The 19,787-nt window shown below is 42.3% G+C and overlaps 1 protein-coding gene and 1 pseudogene across 6 annotated transcripts in view; both read left to right on the forward strand.

Moving 5' to 3' along the window:
* Window positions 1-4,263: 4,263 nt before the first annotated feature.
* EPB41L5 (erythrocyte membrane protein band 4.1 like 5) overlaps window positions 4,264-19,787 on the forward strand; it is a 159,071-nt gene continuing 143,547 nt past the window's right edge. For all 6 annotated transcript variants that reach the window (XM_070476323.1, XM_070476324.1, XM_070476325.1 and 3 more), the window contains exons 1-2: window positions 4,264-4,409; window positions 10,186-10,372. In XM_070476323.1, the coding sequence (XP_070332424.1) occupies window positions 10,193-10,372 (180 nt within the window). In that variant the 5' untranslated portion in view covers window positions 4,264-4,409; window positions 10,186-10,192. The remainder of the gene's footprint in view (window positions 4,410-10,185; window positions 10,373-19,787) is intronic.
* LOC139038083 (kidney mitochondrial carrier protein 1-like) lies at window positions 18,594-19,591 on the forward strand (annotated as a pseudogene).

Genomic DNA, 19,787 nt, shown 5'->3' on the forward strand with positions numbered 1-19,787 from the left:
ACCATTCAATGAGACAGGGTGTGGTGGGACGTCCTTCCCTGAATTAAAGACACAGCTTCACTAGGAATTCCCTGGTGGTCCAGTGGTTAAGACTCAACACTTTTACTGCTATGGGCCTGAGAATTCAGGCAACTAAGATCCTGCAAACCATATGGTGCAACTCGCACCACCACCCCCCCACCCACCCCGCCGGCCGCAAAAAAAAGACGAGGCTACAGGAAAAGGAGATATTTTCCCCATTCCCTTTCATTTCTGAAACTCAGGAAGAAGAGCTGGAAACACTGCCTCCCTCCTGCGGCCCGTAGGCTAGAAGCATAAAAACCTGAATCCACATACTAAGGATAGCAGAACAGAAAAAGTAAGAGTTTAGGATTCTATAGGACTGTTGACCTGAACCAATACTAGGCAGCCAACTACCTTTAGATTACTTAGGTAAAACAAAAAAAAAACTCCTTATTTTTTAAGCTACAGTTAATTGTGTTCTCTATTACTTGCAGTCAAGTATATTTTTACTTAATTCAGCTGTGTTTAAGGAGACTGCATTCTCTGTCTCAGGTAGGAGGCAGTTAGCGGGCTAATTCACCACAAAACAGGAATGTTGCAGTGGGTGTCTATGATTGAAGAGAGGATTTGGTGAGGGGATGACTTAAATCTTTCATGATCAGAGCACAGCCTCCTATGACTTAGGTCCTTAGATTTCATCCATCAAGATTTCATATGTCTTTCTACCTGTAACAATCTTTCTCGGCCTATTTCTCTCACCCCAACACCACCCTTGACGTGCATGCTGCGGGCTAAATTGCTTCAGTCATGTCTGATTCTTTGCAGCCCCATGGACTGCAGCCCACCAGGCAGGAATATGGAGTGGGTTGCCATGCCCTCCTCCAGGGGATCTTCCCAACCCAGGGATCCAACCCACGTCTCTTAGGTCTCCTGCATTGGCAGGCAGGTTCTTTACCACTAGCGCCACCTGGGAAGCCCACCACCTTTGACAGGAGACAGCAAAAAGGATAAAGTGGAAGGGGAGAAGAGGACCCTTTCTCTAAACTAGTGTGCTAGGCAACAGTTTAGGACAATGAAGCAGGTTTATAATCATTGACAGAAATGTTTCCATTGTTGATCAGTAAACAGAAAAAGCACAATACAGCTTTCACACGTATAAACACTGATAATGCTTGGGTAGAGACGGCCCTGATAGACTGAGTGGACGGCACTCAAGACCAAACAGTTCTCAGTGTAATCTAATTCCTGGGTCTCAGGAAGGCTTTCCATGGGTACATGGCCCAGATAGTTTTTTTAAAAACTTTTTACTATGGAAAAAAATGTAAACCTGTACATAAAATGACAGAATATTTTAATGCTTCTATCACCCAGCTTCACGCCCTGGCCCTTTCTGGTTTCATCTATACATGAACCACTTCCCTCCCTCCCCCCATGATGCATCACTGTCATCACTTTTTTTTGGAAGTATAGCTGATTTACAATGTTGTGTTGATTTCTGCTGTACGGTACAGGGTAGTGACTCAGTTATACATATATGTACCTTCTTCTTTCATATTCTTTTCCATTATGGTTTATCGCCGGATTTGAATATAGTTCCCTGCGCTATGTAGTAGGACCTTGTTGTTTATCCATTCTGTGCATTCTAGTTTGCCCCTGCTAATACCAGACTTCCAATCCATCCCTCTCCTACCCTCTCCTCCTAGGCAGTCACAGGTTTGTTCTCTGTGTCTGTGAGCTTCTGTTTTGTAGATAAGTTCATTTGTATCATATTTTAGATTTCAAATATAAGTGACATCATATGGTATTTGTCTTTCTGACTCGCTTCACTTCACTTAGTATGATAATCTCTAGGTCCATCCATGGCATTATTTCATTCTTTTTAATGCCTGCATCTTGCTTTTTTGTTGAGCTAAAATTCAAAGATGACTTACTGATGAAGCTATTTTTTAAAAATAGAGAAAGAAAGCTTCTCTAATACTGTAAATGGAAACAGTGACAGACTTTATTTTCTTGGGCTCCATAATCACTGTGGACAGTGACTGCAGCCATGAAATTCAAAGACGCTTGCTCCTTGAAGAAAAGCTATGACAAACCTAGGCAGCATATTAAAAAGCAGAGACATCACATTGCCAACAAAGGTTCATATAGTCAAAGCTACGGTTTTTCCTTGGAGAAGGAAATGGCAACCCACTCCAGTGTTCTTGCCTGGAGAATCCCAGGGACGGGGGAGCCTTGGTGGGCTGCCGTCTATGGGGTCGCACAGAGTCAGACACGACTGAAGCAACTTAGCAGCAGCAGCATGGTTTTTCCAGTAGTCACATACAGATGTGAGAGTTGGACCGTCAAGAAGGCTGAGCACAGAAGAATTGATGCTTTCAAACTGTGGTGTTGAAGACTCTTGAGAGTCCCTTAGACAGCAAAAGATCAAACTGGAGATCAAACCAGTTAATCTTGAAGAAAATCAACCTTGAATACTCATTGGAAGGACTGGTGCTGAAGCTCCAATACTTTAGCTATTGGATGCGAAGAGCCGACTCATTGGAAAAGACCCTGGTGCTGGGAAAGACCAAGGGCAAGAGGAGAAGGGGTCAACAGAGGATGAGGTGGTTGGATGGCATCTCCGCTGGATGGACATGAGTTCCAGCAAACTCTGGGAGATAGTGAAGGAAAGGGAAGCCTGGTGCGCTGCAGTTCATGGGGTTGCAAAGAGTTGGACACGACAGAGCAACTGAACAACAACAACAACTTTAATACTATTAGGGAAAAAAAATAGAGGTGGAATCTTGTTCCTATCCCTGAAACTGATCTTGCCTTCTGACACGTTTCACCCAATAACAGAGAACAGAAGTGACTGTGTGTGATTCTGGGCATTGCCCTAATAGGCCTTGGAGCTTCAGTTTTCACTCTGAGGGGCTTCAGTCATTTCAAGTACCCTGCTGGAGATGCCCAAGACAACCCAGTTGCTCCTAAGAGCCACCCCAGCTGAGATGCCATGCAGATGAGTGAAGCCCTTTGGGCAACTCCAGTTCCTGTTGAGTTGCCCCAGCCCACAGTGCAGAGGGCAGAAGCCAGCTGTGCTTACCAAGCTCAGCTGTTCAGACTTGGGGTGGTGCAGGGTCAAACTGGCAGTGCCAAATCCTAGGAAGGGCCCTTCTTCCAGCCAGCAGGTCCTCCACTGAACCCCTCGGCGCTCTGCCCAAGGCCTGGGGGCCTCTTCAGCTCAGTTCTGTCCTCTCTGACTTGCCTCTGTCCCAGGGCTCTGTCCCTACCCCTAGCCACCCTGCTTACCGCGCAGGCCATGCAGGGGCGCGCCTTCACCTCCTTCAGGCCCTCACTCCAAGACTTTCCTCTTTGCCTACCAGTCTGTGTAAGATCACCAGCCCTCCCTCTGTCCCGGCTTCTAGTTTTCTCTGTCATTTAGCAATGCCTTATTCTAGTACCTGGGGCTTCCGTGGTGGCGCAGTGCTAAAGAATCCGCCTGCCCATGCAGGAGACACAGGAGACGCAGATTCAATCTCTGGGTCTGGAAGACCCCAGGGAGTAGGAAATGGCAACCCATTCCAGTATTCTTGCCTGGAAAATCCCATGGACTGAGAAGCCTGGCGGGATACAGTCTATGGGGTCGCAAAGAGTCCGACGTGACCGAAGCGACTTAGCACGCACGCACGCACGCACGCAACCCTAGTGCCCAAGGAGAACCACGAATAGTGCTGAATTTTACTAACCGGTGACATGCACTTTCTCTCTTTCCTGCCAGCTCTGAACGCCTACGAGTGCTCTTTTTGCCCCTTTTATCCGTGGTATCGCCACTGTCCAGAATACACCCTGGCCCATCGCAGGCACTTCCCTGAATTCTCCGTACACAGAAAGGATGCAACGTTCCCTGCTAAGCAGAAATTTCCTATCTCCCGCCGCTGCCTTACTGTTCTTGTCTCCAGAATACAGCCGGGCAAGTAAATATTTGCTGAGTGAATTAATTTGCTGAAGGGCTGACAGCATGTCCTAGCGGTACCTGACGCCGGACTCCGTCTGCAGGGTAAGCCGCCTCTGTGACAGGACTAACGTGGGGGCGCCGCGGGCGCGCACCCTCAGGGGACCCGGCTTTGGCAGCGCCCCTTTAAACCTGCGGTCAGCTCTCGAGCCAGGTCGGCATTGCCGCTTTAACCCGAGCATCGCCCCGCCCCGCCATTTCCGGGGCGGTGTCATTGCCCATTTAAGAGTGGCGTGCCCCGCCTCTAGGGCGGAGCTTAGAGGCTTTAAGGGAGGGGCGGTTGCGGCTGGGGTCCGCCGGGATTAGTGCGGTGGGCGCGCCTCTGGCCGCCATTTCTCAGCGTTTCCCCGGAGCCGCCCCCTCGCCGCCTCGCGCGGCCCTCTCCCCTCCAGTGGCCTCGAGTGCTCGCCGCCAGGTAAGGGTGCCACCCGCCTGGCTCCTCACGCCCTCCTCGCCTGCACCGGGGCTGCGGCCTCGCCGGGGACCCTCAGGCGGCCCGGTGCTTCGAGGTCGGCAGCCGAACACGTCCCGCGAGGGGCGGGCGGGCGGCGGCCGAGGGGCCGGCGTGGAGGGAGGGAGGGAGGCCGGACGAGCGTCCACCTGCGGGCGGACGTGGTCGCTCCGGGACGTACCGAGGACTGGTAGCGAGCGCGCTGGGCTGACGCGCACTGGAGGCAGACGGGCAGGTGTCCGGGGCGGGGATAGGGGTATGGGGGCTCCGGGAGCCGCTCTCCCTTGCGCTCCGCGGCCGGGCCCAATGCATGGCTTCTGGGGTCGGCTTCAGTAGTACCACCGTTTATGGTTCTGCTGTCTGACCAGCAATAGCCGAGTGTTTTATACCTTTTGCCTACGTTTTAATATCGTGTGTTTTTCAGAGTTAGGGAAAAGTTTTCTTTGATTCCATTTCTGTCCTCTTAACAGATTGCTGAATCTGACACAGTGGATTGTTTGTAAATAAGCTAGTTTGCAGGTTTTCTTTAGGTAAAGTTCCCTGGGAAACCATATGTGTGATTAACTGTTGAATTATTCCCTTGCAGATAATTTCTGTGTTGGGATGACTAGGATGAAGGGTGTTAATATCATGATGGTGTTCGCTGTAGGTTGGCTTATAACTTTGTCAGAAAGCAAATACTGGAGACAGGGTTTTAGAAAGACCCAGGGTGTTCTTAACTTGCTGCAAGTAATAGTTCCTTGGGGTGGGGGTAGCAATTGTTTATCAAAGGTTGCGTCCACCAGTCACAGGAGAGTGTTTACATGTCACGACACACTTTTGAATTTTAGGTATGTATTTAAAAAAAGTTAATTTAGGTGGTAAATGGATGACTTCGGTTTGCAGTTTTCCACTTAAAACTCTTCCTAGTTCATAGCTGAAAAGTCAGGCGTAATAGATTCAATACTATTTTTTAAAAAATGTGTGTACACACACACATACATACACACACACACACATACATACATACATACACCTACCATCCAAAAATTCCATTGTGTCATTTCAGACACGCTCCTTATTGAGTGCCTGATGCGCATATTGCATTGCCCGCTGGGTCAGCGTGGGGAACGAGTCAGACTGGGTCTCTGCCCTTGCGTCTTGGTGGGGGAACAAGTTGGTATCTTAAGGGTGGCAAAGAGCACCCTGGTGGTACTAAAAGGAGACCCTGATTTAGAAAGCAGGGATTGATTTTCTGAATTAAAGACATTTCAGCCAGAAATCTGAAGATGGCCATGTGAGGTGGGAGGCGGGGGTTAGGGTGGGGTTGGGTAGCGATGGGAGTTGAAGGAGAAGTGGCATTCCAGAAAGCTGGAGCAGCTAAGGCGGAAAAAAGGCCCCCAGTTGAAAGACGCCTGGGCCGAGTGGAAGAGTTATTAGAGCGGAGCGAGCTGAGGGGAGTGGGCGCCGGAAGGGTCGGGGCGGAGGAGGAGCTGGAGCCGGGAGCAATGCAGTTAAAGATTGTTAACAGGAATCTGATTGGTGGTAGCTTAAATCCACTGCTGCGGCTTGGAGAAGGGTGCTGGGAGTGGGGGCGGGGTGGGAAAAGCGTGACGGGGGGTGGGGGGGAGAGTGAATGTGGCAAGGCTTTTAAAAATGAACAATAAATTTAAAAAATAAACTCCTAACATATTCATATATTCTTATTATAGAAAAGTTAAGTACCTCCACACGACCCTTTCTAGAGATAGCCTCATTTAAGTTTGTGTGTCCTAATGCTTTTGTGTGTGTGTATATATAAAGTGTCTGTGTCAGCTGTATTTTATAAAAACAGCTGTATTGTATGCCATTGGATGAACCATTATTTAACTACTTGCGTGTTGATAGAGGCATTTAACGTTTTCTTAATTATGCCTTGGAAATTTTTGTTTCTATGGCTTGGAGCGCATATGGGACATTTCTTTTTAGGATATCCTACCAGAAATAGAATTGCTGTGTGAAAGGGTGTGTGTGAGCGTCATTGTTTTTCACATGTCCTTTTCAATACTGGATATCTAGAGTCTTTTAAAAGACAATATCTTTTCTTAATTTGGATTTCCTTGGTTACTGCTGAGGTTGAACATCTTTGTAATGAGTATTTCTTTATTGCATGTCTTATTTTAGAGCTTGTTTCTTCATATCGTGTCCATTTTTTGTCTTCTGGGTTGTTTATCTTAACTATGTGTGATAGTTCTTTATTAAACTGCATGTTAATCCTTCAAAAATTTTTTTTGCAGAAAACAATTTAAAAGCCCATCACCCTAATAGAATATTTGTTTTCTCCTAGTACTTCTTTTACTTGTTTAGCCCATCTGAAATTTGTTTTCATATAAGTGTTTTCATATTTTTTTATTAAAAAACTTGCTTGTGGCATTGAGTTTCATAGTTCAAATACATAGTTATTAAATAAGAAAGAAGTTGTATTTTTCCTTAGCAAGTTAACTCTACTTTTATAATGAATTTTATTTTTAAGATGTAGGATGAGGTGAAAGAAAACTTGTTTTAGAATTCAGTTACTTCCTAAGAACCATAAAGTTGTAGTGCATTTGAGCATTTTTTCCCTTAAAAAAGCTTTTTTATTATGAAAAATTCAACATGCACAGAAGTAGTCAGAAGAATATTAGTAGTCTCTATGTACCCATCAGCTTCAACAGTTGATGGCCAGTAATCTGGTCAGTTTGTCTCATCTCTTCCCACTTAACTCTCGTCTTGTATTACTTTGATGAGTCCGAGAAATCATATCATTTCTTCTATAAATGTTTCAGTATGTATTTTTAAAAGATTATTCTTAAAAAACGTATTTTTAATGCCACTATTTTATCCAAAAGAAAATTGGCAGTACTTCCTTGATTATCATAAACAATCCAGTTGGTGTTCAGATGTGTATGTGTATAATTTGTGTCCTTAGAAAGTTCAGATGACAACTGTCATGGTTTTGCGAGTTTATCTAATTACATAGGAGTATTCATACTTGTAAAATGAGGTTGTAATTCTCAATTTATAGCTACTGAATTATTACTTAATATTTCAGCTTTTATTTTTATCGTGTTTACAAATGCATTTAGTTTAAAACATCAGCTGGTTATGCAAGACTTCTTGTAAGTTTTATATATATAATAGTAAATGTATGATTGACAAAATATTTTAGTTTGAGATAATTTTAGACTTAGGTCAAATTTACAGTAGTACAGAGTTCCCATGTATATTTCACCTAGCTTCCCTCATTGATAACATCTGATAACTTAAGAAGAGTCTAAAATAGGTCCACACCTTGTGATTATCTCTGAATCTGTAGTTTCCCTTGTATCTCTTTTTCATCCGCTTGCCGTTTATTTCTTGAATATGCCAAATTAAGTTTTAAAAAACAAATTCATCATGTATGTTTTATGATTGCATCTTTTAGCTGTGGTCTTTGATAATTTCTTTCTTATTTCTATAATGTGAGTTTGGCATGAAAGACCAAGATTTGGAGTCAGAAAATGAGTTTGAGCCCCTGTCTTCACTATTTACTAAATAATGGACTTGGTCAGTGGTTTAATTTCTGTGACTTTTAGTTTGCGTATCAAAATAAGACAATATTTTTAGGGAGTTTTTCTGAGTACCAGCGGAGATTGTTTACTCCAATCTCCCAAGTAAACATTTGTTGCATTTGATGATGAAATGTGCTAAGTGGCTAAGTATTCAAAGTAGGAATTGTATCCTCAGGAGCTTACAGTAAAGGAGACAGGCATGTAAATGAATAATTAAAATCTGATTAGTGAGACAAAAATATTTTCATGGTTCAGTGAAAGTCTTGTGGGAATGACTAACTCTTTAGATGGCAGAGAATGTTGCTCAGGAGAGATACAGGTAGAATTAAGTTAAAAGGAACAAGTGGGGATCTTCTGACATAAGGGTGTTGGAAGCCTCAGGGTGACAAGTACAGCCTTTTGGAGACGGCTGAGATAAGACTGGCCAGCGAGGTCCAAAGGGAGCGTTGTCCGCGGGAAAAGAAGCCTGAGGAGGAGACTGGGCCCAGATGCTACGTGCGAGCGCTTTGTAAACTGGAACACTGTCTGAAATTTTAGCTATTTCTTTAAGGTGTAAACAGATGAATGTACAAATGAATTATGCTGGAAGGTGGCTCAGCTGGTAAAGAATCCACCTGCAATGCAGGAGACCTGGGTTCGATCCCTGGGTTGGAAAGATCCCCTGGAGAAGGGAACGGCTACCCACCCCAGCATTCTGGGCCTATAGAATTTCATGGGGTCCATGGGATGACAGAGTGGGACACGACTGAACGACTTTCACTTACATCCTTACTTGTAATGTGTGTACAGTAATCTTTATAGATACTTATGTTTTCATGTAATAGCATTTGTTTATTTTTAAATTAGCTTTTATATTTATGAAGTTTATTTAGTGGTAAGAGTCATCTGATATTGTCTTCTTCCACAAAAGAGCATTCTCCTGAATTTTTCTTCCTCCTCAAGGCAACCACTTTCATATTTTAAATAATAAGCTCATTGTTGCTTCTTGATTTTTAGTTTCCTGTAGTTTCATGAACTACCTATTGAATTCCTACCAGGCAAGATGAGGAATTAACTCTAAGTTCACCCTGACCTGTATTAGCCACCTCCTCTGAGTTATCGTTACTTTATACTTAGGGTTCAGTCAGTCAGTCAATTCAGTTGCTCGGTCGTGTCCGACTCTTTGCCGCCCCGAGAATTGCAGCATGCCAGGCCTCCCTGTCCATCACCAACTCTGGGAGTTTACTCAAACTCATGCCCATCGAGTCGGTGATGCCATCCAGCCATCTCATCCTCTGTCGTCCCCTCCTCCTCCTGCCCCCAATCCCTCCCAGCTTACTTAGGGTTAGATCAGTATTAATGTTAATATATTATGACTTAATTATTAGCTGAGTCATAAAGTGCACTGTGATTTTTTTCCCTCTCTGCACAACTTGTTTTCTCTGTAATTAATAATTTATTTCTTGGCTTAGTTACATGTACTTATTTTTCTCAAACTCTTCTTAGTTTTGGAAGTTAAACTTTAGATTAGCAAGGTAGTTTTTAATATTTTCATTTTATATGTGCTGTATTTAACCTCTTAATTATTTCGATTAATAATTGGGAAAAAAATTATTTCGATTAACTTTAATGTTCTCAATGGAGATAAGGAAAGAAGTAGCATTAATTTGACATTGTAAACAATTGTTTCTATTATGTAGCAGCTTAAAGTCTGTAAATAATAGTAGAATATGTGATTAAAACGTTCATTTGAATTACATTTGTATTTTAGCTAAAATAGGTGATTATTTTTGTGTTAGTACTATAAATGGTCAGAGAAGGAATGAAGCTTGTTAGGATGGTTGTTATCATCAAAGGGCACCTTAGTGTATGGCATTGTATCCTAGTGTTTGTAGAGGTATATGACTGTTGTATACATAATTTATTGACTCAAAAGACCTGCTGAATTTAATAAATGCTTACCCCTCTCTTGGCAGATTAGCTTCTTACAACATAGTCCAGAAAGCTTAAAATTGCTCTGAGCTCAATGCCGTGAGGTCTATTTTATGTTAAGGTCTTTAAAGTAGCCAGTTTTCATTTTTTTCAAATTTACTTGACCAGGTGTTTTTTTAAATAACATATCTCTAATGTCCACAGAACTATACTAAACTACACCCTTTGTCTGAGAGCTTATTGTGGGAGACTACTGACCCCTTTTTCTCTTGGTTCCGCAGTGACAAGATGCTGAGCTTCTTCCGCAGGACGCTCGGGCGCCGCTCGATGCGCAAACAGGCCGAGAAGGACCGGCTCCGTGAGGCCCAGCGCGCGGCCACGCATATCCCTGCGGCCGGGGACGCGCGGGCCGTGATCACCTGCCGGGTGTCCCTTCTGGATGGGACCGACGTCAGCGTGGACTTGCCGGTATGGAGGGCAGGCTGACTTGTGTGTTCGTCCTGAGGTCACTTGCTTCTTCTGAGCTGGTACCTTCCTGGGGGACGAGTTCATACCAGCTGGTGCCAATGAGACGCCGTGGTGCACAGGTGCCTGTATCAGGTGGCCTGAGATAGCTGTAGGGATAGTAAATGCTTCGCTGGAATTAGTGGCAGCTGACTGGTACTCTCAGATGTCAGGGCAGTTTCTGACTGAGTCCTCTGTGTGTGTGTGTGCGTTCTTTGGGGTGGCGTTATGCAGTGTGCTTTCTGGGGAGTTCTCACAGTCCTGGTTGAGCAGTTATTAAAGCAGTGAGACTCTTTGGGAAGAATAATGATACTTACAGGGATCCCGTAAGACTCATAGTTCTCTGAACTTTTTTGTAATTTTCAAAACACTTTCCTTTCCTCAATACAAGTACTTTCTCCATCCTTGGGTGTGCTTGTAGTAATTTTAATGGAATGAAGTGAGGAAAAGGACTCTGTTGATATCCCTCAACTCGACTGCCCATCTCTTTCTTCCCAAAGTAGTTTGCAGGGTGGTTTTTCCATACACTGTACTCTTTATTTCAAGATTGGATGTTGTAATTATATTCAGATTTGGGTGTTATTTTTTTTGCAGTTATGAGTAATCATAACTCAATGTGAAACAATCTAGTGTGTTTGAAAGGACTTCACTTATTCTTAGCAGGTCTTTTTCTGAGGGAGAAGAGGTAGCTGTATGGTTTGGGGGGAAGTAGAGTTTCTTTCTGAGCTGTTTGCTAATACCAAATCTCTTTCTCATGCCTTTGTCCTGTATAAAAAACTTTACATAACTAAGCTGTAAAATGTGTGATTTGAGGTGTCGTTGAATGTTCTCGTATCTTCCCTCTCCATAGATTCTTTTTAGTACACGCACCTTCACCCAGAATGCAGTTTTTAAAAAACCCTTTGGGTGAGGTGATGGCTTGGATGCTGCTATAATATATAGTCCAATAAGTTCTGGAAGACCTTCAACTCAAAGAGTGAGAGGTTAAGGAATTGGATGACTTGTTTTAATGAATATTCTGATTAATTGAATAATTTAGAACATACTAGTATATATTTTTTACATTTTAAAAATAATGGCATATGATAAAATTGCTCTTAAGACACAGGATATCTTGAAATGTTTTGAAGTCATGTTTATGAGTATTTATTATATTTATACATTGCTCAGTCGCTCAGTCATGTCCTGACTTCACAGCCCCATGGACTGTAGCCCACCAGGCTTCTCTTGTCTGGAGTTTTCCAGGCAAGAATACTGGAGTGGGTTGCCATTTACTACTCCAGGGGATCTTCCTGAACCAGGGATTGAACCCACATCTTTTATGTCTCCTGCATTGGCAGTATTGTCCAGTATTCCAATATGTGATACTTCGTGAGGATAGTTTGCATATTCGTTTCTTATTTGACAGGTATCCTAAGAGTTTTGTGTACTAGTCGATTAACATATTCTTAGGTATGTGGCAAAAAACTTGAGATTTCTGTATAAGAGAGTAGAAAGAAGTCTCTTATTACCTAATGTTTGAAGTCTCAAGTTTGCTGGTGGAGGAGAAGATACTAGGAAAGAAGAATTTGGAAAGGAGTTTTTTAGAAAGGCAGTGTATTGTGGAGGAGAAAACAGCACTGGGTTTTAAACAGCTAGTGACTGGTATGGAATGGTTTCCTTTGCTTGTGCTCAGTGAGGGCCTCTGATGCTTGATCAAGGCCCAAAATGTTAGCCAGCCTCTCTCATGCAGACAGTTGCGGTGAAAGAGCCAAGAGTTTTAGATTTGACTCTTTGTGGAAGTAGAATAGTTGCCTATTCAACTCTGCAGTGCAGGTGAAACCCTAGAGTTGGTAAACTCTTGATGCTTGTGTGGATATAAAGTGGGCATATCCCCCCTCCCCCTCGCCCCAGTTAAACTGCCTTACTGAAGCAAAAGGCTAGAGGAATAGTGATTTCTGGGAAGAAAAGTCTTTCTCTTTTTCTAATTTAGCTTTTCAACCATTAGAGTTAATTTTGGAAATTGAATGAAGCACATATGTATCTCCCATTGGGGTTAGCATCAGTATTGATCGTGTCTATCAATACGGAACTCAGATGATTGCCCAGGCAATCTGTAAGAGATTACCTGTAATTAAGTAGAGAAATCTAGGTCTATACACTTCAAATTAATATATACTAGTAGTAATGGTCATTTTCTTCAGTTCTCTTTTCCTCTCAAAATTGGAGGAGGGATTTAAATATCTTCTACTTTTTTTTTTTTAAGGAACTAATGCCTCTTAGTAAATGATAAAGGCATCAGGTAGAAATTCCTAATTATCTCTGATTTTTAAACTTTCTCTTTGGAAATGCCACAGTATGTCCTTTGACTTATGAGCTTAGAATTGGTTAGTAAACAGCTTGTATTGTAAAACTCTGCTTTTCCTGAGTTTTAAATTAATAGGAAATATTTGATTAACCATTACATAATTTTTATATATCTGCTGGTATAGATGCTGAAGTCTTTGAATTATGTAGACCATTATATCTTAAAATAAATGAAAAACACCCCATGTTCACTAATTGTAAGACTTAACATTATTAAGATGGCAGTACCCTCAAAACTTTACAGGTTCAATATAATCCCCAACAGAATATCAGCTGATTTATTTGTGGAGATAGACAAACTGATTTTAAATTTCACGTGCAATTGCACTGGACCGGAATAGTAGGACTTATATATCCCAATTTCAAGACTTACTATAAAGCAGTAGTAATCTAGATGGTGTGCTTTGCTGGTACAAGGACCAATGGAATACAATAGAGAACCCAGAAATAAGCCCAGGCATCTATGGTCAGTTGAATTTTGATAGGCTGCCAGAGCCATTCAGTGCAGGGAAAAAGAAAAGTCTTTTCTGTAGCCTTTTGTATGTGAGTAACACACAGAAAAGAATGAAGATGGACCCTTAACTCCTACATACACAGAAATTAACTCAAAATGGATCAAAGTCCTAAACGTAAGACTATAAAAGTCTTCGGGGAAAATATAGGAATAAATCTTCGTGACCTTGGGTTTCATACTAGTTTCTTGGATAATGACACCGAAAATATGAACAATAAAAGAGTAAATAAATCGAACTTTATCAGAATTATTACCTTTGTGCCTTAAAGGACACCATCAAGAAGTGAAAAAACTGTCACATAATGAGAGGAAGTATTTGAAAATTATATATCTAATAAGTAGCTGGAATATGTGGAGAATTGTTAGAACCCAATAATAAAAAGACAACCCAATTTAAAAATGGCCAAGGGATCTGAGTAGACCTTCCTCCAAATAGGATATGCAAATGACTAGCAAGCACATGAAATGCTTGACAACATTAATTGTCAGAGAAATGCAAATAAAAACCATACTATTTCATACCAACTAGGAATGCTAGAATGAAAATGTCAGATAATATCAAGTGTTGGTGAGGAAGTGGAGAAATCTGAACTGTCTTACATGTTTCAACAGGAATGTTAAAGTGGTCCAGCTGCTCTGAAAAAAAATCTGGCAGTTCCTCAAATCATTAAACGTAGTTACGATGTGATTCAGCAATTTCATTTCTAGGCATCTGCCCAAGAGACTTGAAAACACGTTTACACAAAAACTTGTACACAAATATCCATAGCAGCATTATTCCAGATAACCAAAAGGTAGAAACAACCCAGCTATCTGTCAGCAGGCCAGTGGACTAACAAAATATGTCACATCTGTAAATAGAATACTGCTGGACCACAAAGGAAATAGGACTGATAGCTTCTACATGGTACGTGCTACATAGGTGAACTTTCAAAACACTATGCTGGGTGAAAGAAGCCAGTGACAAAAGATCACACCCTATGTGATTCCATTCATGTGAAAGTCCAGAATAGAGAAATCCAAAAGGGGGAAAAGGTACGTTAGAGGTTTCCTAGGGTAGAAGGGTGAGAGAATGGTGAAAAGGGTAGTTGGGCCCATAGCTAAAGATTATGAGGGTTCTTTTTGAGGTGATGAAGATTTTCTAAAATCAGTTTGAATATGTCTTTGAATTGTATACTTAAAAAAATATTTGTTAGGCTAAGCCAGGTCTTTAATACAGCATATGGGATCTAGTTTCCTGACCAGGTATTGAACCTGGGCCTCCTGCATTGGCAGCACAGCATTTTAGCCACTGGACCACCAGGGAAGTCCTGAATTGTATAGTTTTAATGGGTAAATGATGATGTTGTTCAGCTGCTAAGTCATGTCCTACTTTTTGTGACCCCATGGATTGCAGCACTCCAGGCTTCCTTGTCCTTCACTATCTCCCAGAGTTTGCTCTAACTCATTCCATTGAGTCAGTGATGCCATCCACACATCTCATCCTCTGTTGCCCCCTTCTCCACCTTCCCTCAATCTTTACCAGCATCAGGATCTTTTCCATTGAGTCAGCTCTTCACATTAGGTGGCCAGAGTATTGGAACTTCAGTTTCAGCATCAGTCCTTCCCATGAATATATTCAGTGTTGATTTCCTTTAGGGTTGACTGGTTTGATCACCTTGCTGTCCAGGGGACTCTCAAGAATCTTCTCCAGCACCATAGTTTGAAAGCATCAATTCTGCAGCACGCAGCCTTTTTTATGATCTAGCTCTCATATCCGTACATGCCTACTTGGAAAAACCCATAGCTTTGACTATAAAGGACCTTTGTCAGCAAAGTAATGTCTCTGCTTTTTAATACACTGTCTAGGTTTATCATAGCTTTTCTTCTAAGGAGCAAGAGTCTTTGAATTTCATGGCTGTGGTCACCATCCTCAGTGGTTTTGGAGCCCAAGAAAATAAAGTCTCATTGCTTCCACTTTTTCCTGTCCTGTTTGCCATGAAGTGATGGAACCAGATGCCAGGATCTTAGTTTTTTGGATGTTGAGTTTTAAGCCAGCTTTTTCACTCTTCCTCTTTCACATTCATCAAGAGGCTCTTTAATTCCTATTCAGTTTATGCCATCATCATCTGCATATCTAAGGTTCTTGATATTTCTCCCGGCAATCTTGCTTCCAGCTTGTGATTGATCCACCTCAGCATTTTGCATGATGCGTTCTGCTTGTAAGTTAAATAAGCGAGTTTACAGTATACAGCCTTGTTGTAAATGATCTGGTATGTGATTTATATCTCAAAGCTGTTTAAGGAAAAGAACGCATAGTTTTTTTGTATACTTATGTTTTATTCCACTTAAGGTTTTTCAGTAGTTAAGGAACGTGGTAAAGATGATACATAGCTTTTATTTAGAAGTGATATGGTTGATTTATTACAGGGAAGAGAAGCAAGAGACTGTACAGTAATATAAAATGAAAGTGAAAAGTGTTAGTCAGTCATGTCTGACTCTTTGCAACCCCATAGCCTGCCAGACTCTGTCGATGGAATTCTCCAGGCAATCAGACTAGAGTGGATAGCCATTCCCTTCTCCAGGGGATCTTCCAGACGCAGGGACTGAACCCGGGCCTCCTGCACTGCAGGCAGATGCTTTACTGTCTGAGCCAGCAGGGAGGCCCCGTAAGATACTGGGGCTGCAGACTGAGCGTGGCTGTGGGTTTGCAGTGGAAGAGATGTGTATATAGGAGGAGGAGAATGAAGGTGAGAAGTGAGCGAAATATAATTCGAACTCTGGTATGGAGGGTAATGTTGATTGTGTGGAAGATTGTGAAATGGTAGTCAGGCTGTCCTGGAAATAAGGGGCGAAGTGGGGAAAAGAGCTTCATTGTGATGTGTTAGAAGGCTTAAAGGAATTATTGGGGACTGCCTTATTTTTTGGCTGTTTTAGAGTCCTTTATGCCTATTGGGTATTTAATAAATAGATATTGTTTAGTTGTGTGAGGATATGCATGAAGGGAAAATGGGGGGTTGGAGAATGGGGAAAAACGAGATTTGGCAGCAAAAGGAAGACAGGAAAACAACACAGTGAAAGGAAGACAGCACAGCAGGTGGAGAATGGCTGCCTGGGGAGAGCTGAGTTTGTTTATATGGATTTATATACACAGGTGGGAATGATAGGAGTGTTCTGGGAGACTGATGGGAAGATGCTATCTTAATGCTCTTAGTCTTCATCAAAAAGAGGATGTGAAGTAAGCACTGGGTCTGAATGAGGTGATGACCTAGATGAATTTGTTAGGAGAGAAAAGGATGTGAGTAATGAGCACTGGTCTAGTTTTAACGAAAAAAATTGTTGTTTGTCAGAGCTGTGTGGATCTTGTTTTCACTCTTTGTTTTCTGCTTGGTTCATATTCAGTAGCTGCAAGGTGAGAGAGTATGTGAAAATGAACAGGATGTTGACCCTGGGATTGCGGATTTCACATCCATATTCTACACAGTATGGATACTACTGGACCTTCTTAACTCTTTGCCCAGGCAGTAGACCACTTTGCAACTGTGTGCCTTTGCCCAGGTTTGTACTAACTAGAATTACAGAGAAGCACAGGAAGGAGGATTTAGTGTCACCTTTTTGGACAGTAACACAGATGTACTGATTGTTGAAATCAGAGTTCATTGGAGACCTAAAGTACATTCTAAGCAGAAAGAACTGCATTTTGCTAAGGCTCAGGTAAGACTTACCGGGGAAATTATAAACAGGTAAAAATGCTAAAGTGTTAGGAGAGAAGGCTGTAAGAGTAAGCAAGAAACACTTGTTGTTGTTTTCTAGTTGCTAAATCTTGTCTAGCTCTTCTGGACCCCAGGGACTGTAGCCTGCCAGGCTCCTCTGTCCATGGGGTTTCCTTCTCCAGGGGGAGCTTCATGATCCAGGGGTCAAACCCATGTCTCCTGCATTAACAGGCAGATTCTTTACCACTGAGCCGCCTGGGTAGCTCAGGGAACGGTTAGGAAAAACTGTTTTATGCCCTGGAATTTGCACCTTAATCTGTAGAGAAAGAGGAATAATTAAAGGGTTTTAAAGATGAGAGTGTCGTTCTGCTTTGCAGTTTTAGGAAGAAGGACGTTGGCAGTTTCTGCCTCTTGATCTTCTGACTCTTGCCTGTCTTGAGCGTCTCTGTTCTCAGCCCCACCACAGACTGTCAAGATTCCGTATCTTTCTTCATTTTGTTTCTGCCTAAAGTGGCAGAGTTGTGTTAACACTTTCCTTTACTACTTTTAGGCAGATTTAACTCACCTGCATTTCCTTGGCGTTTTGTTTATACTGCAAGAATAGCACACATATGTATTGTGTTTAAACTAGTTGTGAATGATTTTATTCTTACTAAGAACCTTGTGATTGAATTGAGGATGAGAAATACAAGCATATTCAGCCATATGTCTCTAGCGGCTAGTACATAATAGATGTCCGTTCAGTAATTGTTAAATAGAATTGAAAGATATACTATGTCAAAAATGTTAATTTTCTGTAAACTAGGAAGTGCATAATGAAGTGAAAAATCTTTAAGAAAGTAAGGGATGAGAAAGAAACAAAAACACTAATTCAAAAAGATACGTGCACCGCAGTGTTCATAGCAGCAACATTTACAGTAATAGCCAGGACATGGATGCAACCTAAATGTCCATAGACAGAGGGATGTATAAAGAAGATGTGGTACAGATATACAATGGAGTATTACTCAGCCATAAGAAGGATGAAATTTTGCCATTTGCAACAGTGCAAATTGACTAGGAGTATATTATGCTAAGTGAACTAAATCAGATAAGAGAAAATCAAATACTGTATGATATCACTTATATGTGGAATCTAAAAAATAAAAGAAACTAGTGAATACAACAAAAAAGAAGCACACTCACAGACGTATGGAACAAACTGGTGGTTACCAGTCGGGGGAGGAGAGATGGGCGGGGCAGGCTGGGGAGGGAGCTGTGAGATACACATTACTCTGTATAAAATGAATCGGGATGTGTCCTATAGCAGAGGCATACAGTCAGTAGTTTACAATAGGTGTATATAACCTTTAAAGATTGTGAATCACTGTATTGTACTTCTGTAACTTATATAATATTGTACATTAACTATACGTCAATAAAAAAAATTTTTTTAAAGACACTATGTTAAAAAGATATAATGGGATAGATCCAATTGTTTCAGGAACTGTTTCCAGGGTTGATAGTAACAGATTGATACCTTTAAAAATTATGACTGAGTCAGGTGTTCACCTACCCAGGATATTATCCAGATCACATTTTCTGTCCAACTGCTGCTAAGCCTGGGCAGGAGAAGGTGCAGGGCTGCCCCTACCTAGAAAAATCCTGTTGGAGGCTATGGTTCTGTGAACCAAAGGAGAAGGGACAGCGATGAGCTTGTCGGCCCTGAACTGGAAGCCCTTTGTGTACAGAGGCCTGACCTCCACCCTAGCTGAGTTCAGTAAGTTTCCAGTTGATTTAACCAAGACACGGCTCTAGATTCAAGACCAGAAGAATGATGCAGACTTTAAAGAAATCAAGTATTGAGCAATGTTGAATGCGTTAGTGAGGATAGGCAGAGAGGAATGCCTGAAAGCACTGTATTTGAGGAGTACCCTTCGATGTTACACCAGGCTTCATGTGGAACCATCAAGATAGGCACCTACCAGAGCTTGAAGCGGCTATTTGTCAAGTGCCCAGAAGATGAAACCCTTCTTATAAATGTGGGTCTGTGGAATTCTCTCTGGAGTCATATCCTCAACCGTTCCATTCCAGCTAATGTGTTGAAAATTCAGATGGCAGCACAAAACACCACCTTCAAGGAGGAATAATAGGCGACTTCATTAACGTTTACTAGCTAGAGGGAACCAGAAGACTGTGGAAGGGCGTGTCCCTCGTTGCTCAGAGGGCCACCGATGTTGGCTGCATGGAGCCGTGGGTTTACTGCCTCACTGAGAAGCATCTGATCTTCTCGTGCCTGATGGGAGACACTGTGTAACCCATTTCCTCTCAAGCTTCAGCGCTGGCTTGGCAGGGGCCCTGGCCTCAAACCCTGCCAGTCTGGTGAGAGCACGCACACTGAACTGGAATCCTTCAGAATGGCAGACACCCTGGTCTCACAGGCGCTCTGCAGTGCTTGCTACAGACGTGGGAGGATGAGGGGCTTTTTGTTCTGTGTAAAGGGTTTTGGCTAAGTTGATTGAGACTTGGTCCTTGGAATATTATTTTCTTTGTGACATACAAGCAGTTGAAGGAAGTGAATTTGTGACAAGACTGCATGAGACATCCTTCTGAAAATGCTCACTTCTGAAATAGCAACGCTTCCAGTCTTTCCCACTGCTTTGCCCGCCACAGATGCTTAGGTGTCCACAAGTGAGGACTGTGTTAGTGTGAGTTGCTGTATCTTGGCCTTGGGTGCTCTGCACCAAACATTTAATGGCATAAACTGTAACGTCCAGACACTAGTTCTTACTATCCAGGTACCCTTCCACATCAAATAAAACATGAAATGCACGTTTCTTGCTAAGGA

Source organism: Odocoileus virginianus, chromosome 13, assembly GCF_023699985.2.
Source record: "Odocoileus virginianus isolate 20LAN1187 ecotype Illinois chromosome 13, Ovbor_1.2, whole genome shotgun sequence".
Classification (NCBI taxonomy): Eukaryota; Metazoa; Chordata; class Mammalia; order Artiodactyla; family Cervidae; genus Odocoileus; species Odocoileus virginianus.